This window comes from Filicampus tigris, chromosome 3 (assembly GCF_054856515.1).
Source record: "Filicampus tigris isolate MCC_2025a chromosome 3, RoL_Ftig_1.0, whole genome shotgun sequence".
NCBI lineage: Eukaryota > Metazoa > Chordata > Actinopteri > Syngnathiformes > Syngnathidae > Filicampus > Filicampus tigris.
The window spans coordinates 7749190-7761309 of NC_141219.1; the positions used below are offsets into that span (position 1 = coordinate 7749190).

Genomic DNA, 12120 nt, shown 5'->3' on the forward strand with positions numbered 1-12120 from the left:
GTGGGACCAAAATGTAAACAGAGGTTGATGGCTTCTTATTTACTTTTAACATTCATGTTCGCCTTCTCACTCTTATCCGTATCTGATTGCTAGCAGGCGTGTTTTGTCATGCTACAAATAGACTATTTCTTGCTTCTGTTCTTAAGAATAAGGGAAATGTAGTCCTACTAGGCCAATGCTGTAGTCGCTGGTTAGACCCAACACAAACTGAGATTTTCTGGTGGCATATTTCCAAAGTTACAATGTGGGACCATACCGGCGAGTGGTAAACGACACAGCCATCTTCCAATAGCTGCAGGAATCGTGCAAAAAAAAAGTTGGATAATGGTGAGTGCGTTGACTTTTTTATATATGTTGAACTGTCAACAAAGATAGCATTTAGCATTAGCCATATGAATAACACAACCACTGGTCACCAAATTGACTAGCAATGTTCAAACTTTTTTTTTCCAACTGTCAGAGGACCCCCTCTTCGCTCTATTTCAAAATAGACCAGTTCATATTGCACCTAATAACATAGTACGCCCAATCTGTAAAATATAGTATTACAATTTCAAAAAGGGAACTGGGTTGCAGATTCCATTTTTTGTAATTAATTGTCTGTGATTTGCTTTTTGCTGGATTTCTTTTGTAACCATTTTGGTCACTAAAATCGAGATTTTTAATTTGTATACCATTTAATCACTAGAAGTGAGCAAATATGAATACTGAGAATTTACAATAGACCCTAAAAGCGCAACATAAAATTATAATTAAAAAAAATCTTTTTGTTTTTAAATCACAAACAGTAGTTGCAGTAGGGTTTTTACATCCCATTTGCCTCTTAGAAAGTGAGGCCTCAACAGGCCCATCAGGCTGCATGTTTATGTTTCCAAGCCAATCGGTTGAAGTCAGGAAGAGGGTGTGACTTGGCAGAACCACAGTTATTACGAAATATAGTTGGTGTACAGTACACTCAATTCGACACAGTCTTGCCAAGGTCACCACATGCCTGCCTGCCAGTCTGAATGGAGACTCTGCTATGGGACAAAAGCAGCTGCTCTACACAAAGGCACACCCTGCAATTATTTTCAGCAGCAACATACCATCTGATGACGCTTGGATAGGACTCCAGCTACTCATGACGACTGTAACATCTGATCTTTGAGCAAACAAAACATTACAAATGAGTATGATCCAACTACAAAGTCAGAAACATTTTCAGACTCAAACACGCATCTGCAGAAACACCATGGACTTGTCTGAGCCTGATTTTCTTGTGACTTTTCTTGTTACAACACAGCAATGCTGCCTGTGGCCACAAGCACTGAAGTGATTAGGCTAGAGTCAGCAATTACACCTCAGAAAAGTAAGTTTTGTTTTTATTTTTAGGAAATGGGACACATTCAAGTCACAGGTTAAAATCTGATTAACTTTTAGCAACATCTGTGAACACTTTCAACTCATGAGTTCCCACCCCCTTTTGATAAACCCTCAGATGCTCTCTAAAGCAGTCGCCATTTAGACACATTCCTTCTGCCAATACTTGAACAGGGGGAACCACAGAAGCAGTCAAAACATGTTTTGGGAGCAGCAGAACAGAAAAAGTGCTACGCTAGCGCTTTCTGATGTTACAAGACTGCCAGCCCCAAAGCCGCTGAAATTACTTGATGCACAAAAACAGAGGAAATCAAATCTAACACTTTGAGACACTGGGATGAAAGCAAAGCAGCTACCAGTCTGTAAATCTGATGATTTGAATCACTGTCGTACAAATCCAAGTGCAGCTGGGATAGAATACCACACCAAATGGTCAATTAATGAGAATTACATAAGCAGTATTTTTAAACAGTAATAACCCTAAGCCATTTAAAAGGGAAGTCAACTCCAACAAAATTATTTTGCAATAATATGTTCTATGCGCATTCACTAGTCAAAAACATGGCATTCTGATGAATATTGCATTTGTGGAATATGAGTTAAGCAGTTAAATCCACCCGCTTTTATCCATTTCAGGTTTTGTCAACTGAAAATGATATCACAGTTGCTCAGGCCAATCACGGCTCACCTGTTTTCTGTTTTGACTAGAGAGCCTGCATAGAACATATTCTTGGAAAGAAAATTTTGGGGTTGACCTTCTCTTTAAAGAGTTCGTCATTTTCTAAATGCTGATGAATAAAAATCCCTTATATAATCTTATATATTGAAGATGGCCAATTTAGACAGTGATGAATAACATGTTAAACTGAATGGCATTCAAATAAGTATACGGCAGACAAATACAACATTCTGCAAATGACTTTAAGGGGACGAATTATGGAAAATTGACTTTTTAATGGCTTCAATACGAATAGTTGGGTCTCTGGGCTGCCTGCCTATCCATCATTAATAAAACAAATTTAGTATCTGACTACACCATTTGTAAAAATGTGTCTGTGTAAACCGCTCTGCACTTAATAGTTTACATAACCATCCCCACACTAAGTTTCTCAGCCAATAAAATGTATGTAACTATGCATCCATCCATCCATCGAATATGCACGCGCAAACGCTGTAGTACTAATAACATATAAAGATAGGTAAAATAGCAATACTCAAAGGCATATATACTTTCTATTGAGTCACAAGTCAGAACGCAACAATGCAAACAAATCAGTGGCTTTATGTAAACTGCTCTTTTTAAGCACCGAACTGATCTAGACACTATAAATAACTAAATAAAATGTACTGAGCATATATATATATATATATATATATATATATATATATATATATATATATATATATATAAACAATATAGTCTACTGACCAATCAGAATTAAGCAATTCCCCACCCCCTCCAACCCCCAAATTGCAGACTTTGTGGGTTGAAAATTGCATTGTACTACATTGCCATGTCTATTTGAACTTGATTACTTGTTCAACGCTTGTGATAACACATGTGAGCTTTCAATAGCAAAACTCAAGTGTAGGCCAGCACAAACACAGGCTTAGCTAGGTAACACTTTCTGCCGTGAAGAACCGCCTTAACCAGCTTGACCACTTATGCCCGACCGCGCCACTTCATAGTTAGACAACGATTTGCTTGGGGAACTCAATCTGTGAAAACAGGAAGTCAAGGCAGAAGAGACAGGAAATGGCTAGCAGGATGTTTTTTTTTTTTTCAATGCTTTGCACTGAATTAGAGACTCATGCTGCACATATGTATACATCGAGCCATGTGATGAGAAATACTACAGGTTGTATCAGAGCAAGGGACAGAAACAAAAGGACAAATGTTTGAATGTCAAAGGCACCTAAGTGGAACAATGTGTGGGCAACAGATCAGCGTAAATCACCTTCTCAAAAAACTCACTCACTGTCTCAGCTCACACCTTACTTCAGCACATATACTTGAACATAATAGTTGTACCATGACTAAATATCATAGCCAAATAAAAACCTAGCAAGTTAGATGGAATGCAGATTTGCAGCCATTGGAAGGGGCTGATGACCTTAGTAACAGGATGCTATCACTAATGGAGAAGTTTAAGGAAGGTTCACAGGAGAGGGTGACACGGGAGTGGGTTTTTAATAAAGGCAGTGATTCCCAAACTTTTTAGTGCCACTAGAGACCGACACAGAAAGAAATAAGAAGAAAAAGACCATTCAGCATTATACCCTTCAATGAGCTGGCGTATTCCGACAACTATCTCCGTAACCACTTCTCCAGACATCTGTCTGAATTGCTAGCCAAGACATCCGAGCTAATTCAAATGCAGGTAGACATTGCATTTGACTGCAAGATACCTTCAAGCTCTGCACGGGCTCAGAAAATTATGCCATTGCGAAGTTTATTTGCCAAGATTTAAGGCCAAATTGTGTGTGGAGTTTTTATCATTTCCTTGAAATTTAAGCAAAATTGATGTTCCACAAATATGTATATGAATCAATATCGGCTTGAATTGAACAGAATCGGGGGGAAAAAAATCAAAATCGAATTGAATTGAACTCTAGTCAATCGAAATAAAGTCGATTCAGAAATTTTAATCCATACCCAGCCCTATTCTATGGCCCAATATCCCCACTTGCACCCTTTTGCCCACAATTGCGCATTCTCCTCAAGGGTACGAGTGTGTAGGGTGTCCTAATTCTCTCCCAAGTGCTCTGTCGCCCCTAGTTTGTGTCCTAGTTCAACACTTCAGCCGAGTCCGTATCTGTAACCCCTCAGCTGATGCATATTACCCAAAAGTCATTGAGAATTTGACTAAACTAGCAGAAAACTGGCAACGTTCAGTGGAATTCCTGTGCCTAAAAAAGTCTTTTCAAGACAAATATCGACTCATAAAACATTTTATAGATGTCTATATGTGAATATTCAATCGATGTTTTAACGTCACCTACCAACTTTTGTCCTAATTTGCCGTACTTAGGACCCCTCTGTAGTTCCAGATCACCCATTGTGTGTGTTATGGCTCAGGTTTTGGAGAGGCAGTGGAATAGGTTATGTACTTTTGTCATCAATTGTTTTTTATTTTGAGTTTGGAGGATTTTAGAGGCATATTAAGTGCCAATTCCACGTTTTTTTTGTTTTTTTTTTAAAAGAAAATTAAAGAGATTTTGACTGAAAAGATGGCCCTTTTGCTATTCTTTCCTCACATTGCTAATTTAATATTTATAGATTATGTAAATTTACAGAAAATTTTGATCAGTGGCTGAATGATAATGGAGCTCAATCTGCAGGACATTAACATCCTAAATGCAGTCAAGATATTGTTCTTCAGATTAATGTTCACACCCCCCTCGTGGATTTATGGCCTTTCTTTTAAGCATCAACAAAGGGCAGCAAATCGGAAAATACCTGTGTAGTGACAATGACCTGAACATGTGGACATGCTCAAATTCCACATTATAAGAGAAAATCTGAGGCTGCAAATGTGATACAAACACACAACACTGTGGGCAGCAGAATGCTAATCAAATTAGCACTCATGAGTTACAACTTTAAAGCATGAGCAAATTGATACAGATCTTGACCGAAAACATTAAGAGCGCACAAAGACATGCATATACGTGCATACACACAAATAAGCATACAATTTTCCATTCTTGACTGGAATGGAAAGCTTTTCAAAAGTGTAATTACAGAATTACAGATAAAGCAGAGTAGCTACTCAGCTAAAGCAGATGATGAAGGCAGTTAGCAAAGCCTCTGAGCTGGAACATTATTAACAAACTAAATCCTGAACCCCTCAAATCCCAAAGTCAAACAAGCACAAGCAGTAGTCCTTTCCTTTCCTAATTAAAGAAAACACAAAGCCGAGCCTTACCAAAGCCAGGCCTGGTCAGGTTAGTATGTTACACAAATCAGCCCTTGTGCTATCAAAAGTGCGATGATATGAAAACACACCCCCAGTTTAGCACAGATTTACAGCTAACTGGTCAATATAGCTACTAGCCTTTTAGTCCGTGAGGCCCAAACCATTACCACAGTGTATGGAGGACTACTACCAGAGTAAAAGCTATGATCCTGTCAAAACATGTCAAAAATCAATGCATGAATGAGTATTGCATACTCAAAATAAACACAGAATAAAACTTTTCTTGATCAGGTCTTCATATTACCAAACTGACTGTACCAAATTTTGTTTTGGCATTGGCAAGAACCTTGTCATAGCTATTCAATTAAGTGGGGAGAAAAAAAAATAAAAATACATTTTGTCAGCAATATGATGTTTCTTGCATTGTCAGAAATATTCCATATGACTTCAAGTAGATGTAATATAATATAATCTCTTACCTGAGTCAGAATCTTTCTGGTCTCCATTTGCTCCGGTTGTGAATGGCAGTTTTCTTTTCGATGCCTTTTCTTTCATCTCTTTAACCCCATCGCTGCGATCCAATTTGGGAGTCTTATTTGACAACACTTTTTCCTGTCAATGACATCAATCGGATTGTTAATGACCACAGAATATAAGAAAAATATTGGAAAGTGTACATTTTAATGCCATTTGAGTGGTTTCGATTTTTAAAAGTAGAGAGTAAAATATTTTGGATGAGAAAGAAATAGATGCAGCCACCCCGAACTTCGTCACATTCCCTGCCTGGATTATTTTGAGTTCAGGTGTCATTTTGTGTGAGAGTTTTGGAGGGGGTAAAGAAGAAAAAAAAATAAATCCCACACACGGCTCAGTTCGAGAGGCTATGATGCAATGAGTTTATTTGTCAAAGTCGACAATCATTTTACATTAGCAATTGTCAGACAAAGAAGTGTATTTGTAACTTTTTTCACGTTTACTATTCACAGGTAACAACATGTCAAATATCTGCAAAACCCAAAGTACTCAACTTATTTCAGTTCAATGAAGCAACAAACATGATCAACATCAAGCCGATATGAATTGGTTTTTGACCGGTTCAAGCTATATTGAGACCGAGTCATTAGTTTGTGTACGGATGCACTCACATATTTTAAATCAAAGCTGATTTCTGATTCGAGTCGGTTTTCGTTATAATCCTACTACAATGGTATATAAGTCAGCCCAGGTGACGACAATATTTTTTTTCACCTGCAAAGGTGACAAGTGTGGGAAGAAACGTGGGCACAATTATTACTATTCCTTTTACTACGGCAGGCAATTATTGTGACAATCTTTTTTGTATCCTTTTAGTTACAGATTGTGGTAAAAAAAATTCCCAATACAGATGTTCATGATAACATGACATGTCTTTCAGGCTTTTGACTGATGATATACGACTAATAAATATGAAACGTAAACTAATACATAAGCAATACTTCCAGTTGGTTAAGTGGAAATCAACCCAAACATTTTTTTCAAGAATATGTTCCCAGCAGGCCCACAATTTGAAACACCACATTCTGATTGATTTGATGTTTGTGGAGTATGAGTTAAGCAGCAAAATCCACCCCCTTTTAAAGTCATCTCAGGGGGCGGCCATTTTGTCACTTCTGTCTGACTGAAAATGACATCACAACTGCTCAGGTAACGACCAATCACGGCTCAGCTTCAGAACACAGGTCAGCCGTGATTGGTCGTTACCTGACCCCGGAGCAGTTGTGATGTCATTTTCTAAAAATGGGTGGATTAACTATTATTCCACAACCACAATATTTATCAGAATAACTTGTATCAACTAGTGGCCTTGCATAGGAACATATTCTTGAAAAAAATATGTTTGGGTTGACTTCCGCTTTAAGACCCTCAACAGTAACATAATTGTTTAGAATTTCAAATATAAGAGGCAGTGGGAAAAAAATGATTTTGTATATTTTAGGATGCATCAGAGTTCAGTCTAAGGCAACTGGACTCATACATTGGGAACCGGATGGTTAGTTATTCTGCACATGTACATCACCTCTTCACACAAATTATGCTTTTGTCTCTATCCAAAGGGCATGTTTTCAATTATGCAGTGGCTCCCTAAACTCCTCCCCCTTGCCCTGCCCCAGTCATAAGACTATGATGTCATGGTACAGTAGACACCAACACCGTTCAGCTACAGTGGGCAAGCTCTCAGTCTACACTAGGCAATACAAAGCCTTAACGATGATATATGTAGAACCAGGACATTAAGTTGTATTATAAGCAGAAACTATTGCTCGTAGAAGCAAAGAGTGAGTATAAAACGTAACAAGTAAAAGAGGTGCATTTTAAAGATATTTGTGTATCTATTTTTGAAGATGTGACTGGATGTGTGCCTGAATATGACACCTTGCGGTCTTCAGCAATGCTGCTTTTTTCATTTCACTCTGCTTTCCACCCACCCTTGAGTGCTTCAGCCCCCCCTCCCCCCACACCTCCATGCCAGAGTCTGATGCAATCCTTTGCAGAGGGTTGTAAATCTATGCCTGCATAAACTGCACCTCCCTGTGCTTTGCCTCTTGTTGCTGCTGCTGCTTATATCATAACAGTGGGTATCCTCTGCTCTTATGAAAATACCAGGACTACACGTGTCAAATTAGGGAAATGCTTCCTGCAGTGAATATATACATGACAGGAGCCCGAAATTGACTTTCTCAAGCCAATGCCGATTCTAATATTTGGCAGAAAATTCCCATGACTGAACTAAAATAACATTTAAAAAAGAACCATCCAAAAGTAAAATATGAACGGACTTCGGCAATAATGAGTCGGCTAAAAAGATAAAGTTGTTCTAAAACGGATGGTCAATGCTCAAACATGCGCTGCAAGAGAGTATTAGTTCATTACACTAACACTATATGTATATTAAATGAAGGCTAATGTAAGCATATCAACAATATTGGTTAGAGGTAGCATCAAATGCAAATAAACGTTTACAATGCACTGGTGGAGGAGAAACTGTACATTACACTACATTAGAATGTACACAAAAACAGTTAATTGTTTTTTTTTAATTGTAAATAGTTACAAAAATCAATAATTAGCAACAGACATATGATATACTTCATACTTTACTATATTGCGAAACATTTTTCAGTCATATCGCCCAGCCCCACTAAGTACATTGTTTAAAAAGTTTATTTAATCTTTGTATTGCCCAGTTAATTTGAGTTTTTTATAGTTGCGTTGACTAAGTCTTAATATTAAGTATTAGATGTTAAAATAAAATTACTTAAATTGAACCTTTTTCCCCGGGTTCAATAATTACAAAAAAAAATCAATGTATAATCATATTGACCAATATTTAATACTTATATCGTGAGTTACTTTTCAGCCATATCGCCCAGCCCTCAAAAAATATTATCGATCAATTTGATAATCGATCAGGTGTCAACTAAGTGATAATTCATTGCACCTCTAGTTATAGCAATAAATATAGGAATTACACGCAAGACATTTGACAGAATTAGATTCCTTTAGTATTTGTTTAACTTTACAACAGCGAGGAAGGGGGGGTGAGTTCGTGTTTGCATGTCATTATCTTTGTCTTATGTTGTAATGTGTATTAAAAAAAGCCAATTTTTGCCGATTTTAAAATAGCTATTATCGTCTGATTAAGTCGATTGGGCCTTACTCGATTGGGCCTTACAGATAACAGCCAGTCTTTGGCCAAAATGCCTGTCAGCTTTCTTTTTTCAGAATTTAAATAACAAAAGCTTGGAAAACTTGAAGCTTTGAAATGTATATTTTGGAAAGTATAAATCATGCACGGGTTTGTGCCATTTTTTTTTTTAAATTTTTTTAACAGGAATCTTGTGTACCTGCGGTTTTATCATGCTTACCTTCTTCCCACCCTGCTTTTCCACCATGTCGGTGTTAAGTGGGAAGTGGTCCAGCTGGGGGGTTTTAGAACCCCCACCTTTGGGCATCGTTCAGCTCTACCCACGCCAAGCTTCATTCACGCTGCCATTGCATCGTCATCAACCGTCTGGAAGGGAAAAAAAGAGGTGGTTATCACCTGACCACTGGAGGTTTCACATTCAGATACACGCCAGACAAGGTACCAACTGGCAGTACATCAAGCACTGGCTACTGAAGCTATTCAAACATTTGATAAGCAAGCCTACATTTGTAAGTAATCAGACGTAATTACGTAATCAGCAGGGATGTGCGTCATAGTATAACATTGCAAACCAATGGATTTTTTTTCTCCCAAACTGCAGCAACGGAATACTGACATTAGAAATACACAAATGTTAGTTAGATAAACGTGGTATACATTTTAAATTAGACTTTGGAAAAACACAAATCTATCTTTTGAGAAGTTCTGGAGCTTTCTATCCAATCTTCGGTAGCCTGGACCAAAGATGAAACCCATATACAAAAATGCTGACGTCTTAGTAACGTGGGGCATTTTTATGATTATTATTTATTTATTTTTTGAAAAAAATGTTTTAAATTGTATTTCAAAAAAATTCACATAACGCATACATTGAGAGAGATAAGCGGCAGACAACATTTCTGAGACGCGCTGATCATTACAGTACATCACACTGTACAGCAAGTGTCATAGGGCTGCGCCATTCTTCTGCTTGCATTCGACAACAATCTACCTTCCTTCAAGAGGAGAGGTCTTCTGCTTCTCGGGGTCATGAATTAATCATGAATTTCATCCCTCAGTTCCCTCCTCCGTAACACGCTCTCTCCCTTTTGACTGCATTCAACTATAATCATCCTTGTGACTGAGTGAATGAACAGATGAGACCACGGCTGTATCGTTTTTTTTCCTCTGTTCAGAGACACTGGCACTCCTATCCTCGCTGGCGCCGCTTCCATCTCGCCTACCCCCACTCCTTCTCTTCTTTCTGCAGTTATCCTATTCAAAGACCGCTATTTATATCGCCCCCCCCCCCACCCCCCTCAAGTCAAAATAGAAAGCCAGCCAACCAAGAGACGCTAACGGCTACAGAGGTTGAACTGCTCCCCTTTTGCTGGTACATGGTAAGAGAGACCAACAAGACACACCAAATCATAGCACTTCCTGTCGACTTCCTCTTGACCTAAACTACGTTCCAGAGGCCCCGGCCAGAAAAACAAGCTATTGTAAAGCCTCCCCGAAGTAGATCTGGACGATTGTCATGTTCCAGACTTGCAACATTGAAGATGGCTGTCCCTTATAATCACCAGCATGTGTAAGGCACACTGAAATGGTAGTATAAAATTAAACAAGTTTTGAATACTAAAAAAAAAAGTTGTCAACCGGAATTGCAATTAACAGCTATAATCTGCTTCAATCATGCACCTTACCTTCCATGGTTAACTACCAACGATCTCAGCTATGCGACACCTGGTATACCAATTGTCAGTGCTCCTGGGTGAACACAATCACGATAACAACACTCTGCTAGTCTGTGAAAACATAGAAGACTTTCGTGTTTGTGACATTAGCATTACTTTGTAATATTTCAACAACACGATGGATGCCATTGCTTATTGATAATCAATAAGCGCTTCCTGGCTGGCAAACTCAACAATTCGTTGTACTACTTGTCTAAGCACTAAGTCAAGCCCTGCTGCATGAGTGAAATTCGAGAAGAGTTTGATACAATTGACTTGTGATTTGATAACCAGCAAATTGATTCAATGCTCATCAACCGGAAAAGTCAACAAATACAATATGCTGTATTTGACAAAACAGTTACAGCATGGACCTAGGACGACAGCAGCAGCATGGGGACATGTGAAGCACGCATTGAGAAAATAACTGGATTCTGTTTAACATAAAGCATAATGTGAAAAGGTCTGAGCAGTATTTGAACATTGTCGTGCATACATTTTTAATGCTTTGCGCCAGACATGAGCGGCGTTTGCTCCAGCCAGTGAAATGGTAACGGCAGAAAAGAGTGGCAAGAGACAAGCGAGAAAAGCTATCGACCTCTCGCCATAGTTTCTCTCGTCCGCACCCTCGCGCACACGCATACATACACACCTTTCTCCAGACGTTGCATTATCTCATCTTCCTAGAGCCACTCCCTCTGCGGTCAGACAGAGGCCAGCGCTTCAGCATATTGCAGCATGCACCTCTCACAGGTTTTAGTAGCAGGCTAGTTGCTCTGCTAAATAAACAATGGGATAGCTGACCTCCAAACTAAGCATTCAAGATGAGTTGCATTTAAAAAGAATGCTTGCTTTCCTTTTCAATATGATATTAATATGTCAGTTTTGAAGTTCCTAGTGAGCTAAATTCCAAATTATTTCAGCATATAAAATAGACACGCAGCAGCAAATGAAAACTCCTGCTAACTATACATATTTTTGCACAAATGTAGATATCAATCTAAATAAGAGGCATGGAAATAACGCTTCTGACAGAAATTGATTAAATAAATAAAAAAAAAATACACATATACATATATATATATATATATACACATACATACATACATATATATATATAAAACGATGAACTCTACCACAAAGTAATTTTTAGAACATTTATTGTGCAGTTCTCAAAAGTCAAAATGAAAACTCAGGACTGTAATGCTAAAACAAATCACTTCAGTACTTTCTGTATTCAATAAACTATCCATCCACCCGTTATGTGAACCCTTTATCCTCTATCAATCCATTTTCTGAATCGGTTATCCTCAATAATTATGTAACGGATACTGTACAATTTCCAGTTTAGCTGTGTATGTAGCATTATTTTGTATCACTGATTAAATTGCCTGCTATTTTTCTGTTCAAATATCGATATGCTCTGCTTTAACGCAGATCC

The 12120-nt window shown here is 38.1% G+C and overlaps 1 protein-coding gene across 1 annotated transcript in view; it reads right to left on the bottom strand.

The window, feature by feature from the left end:
• The window catches only part of ankrd11 (ankyrin repeat domain 11), a 90634-nt gene that overhangs the window by 16017 nt on the left and 62497 nt on the right, over positions 1 to 12120 (bottom strand). Inside the window, exons 3-4 of the mRNA XM_086025360.1 lie at positions 9185 to 9330; positions 5759 to 5891 (exon numbers count right to left, since the gene is read on the bottom strand). Coding sequence (XP_085881486.1) covers positions 5759 to 5891; positions 9185 to 9271 — 220 coding nt within the window. The 5' untranslated portion in view covers positions 9272 to 9330. The remainder of the gene's footprint in view (positions 1 to 5758; positions 5892 to 9184; positions 9331 to 12120) is intronic.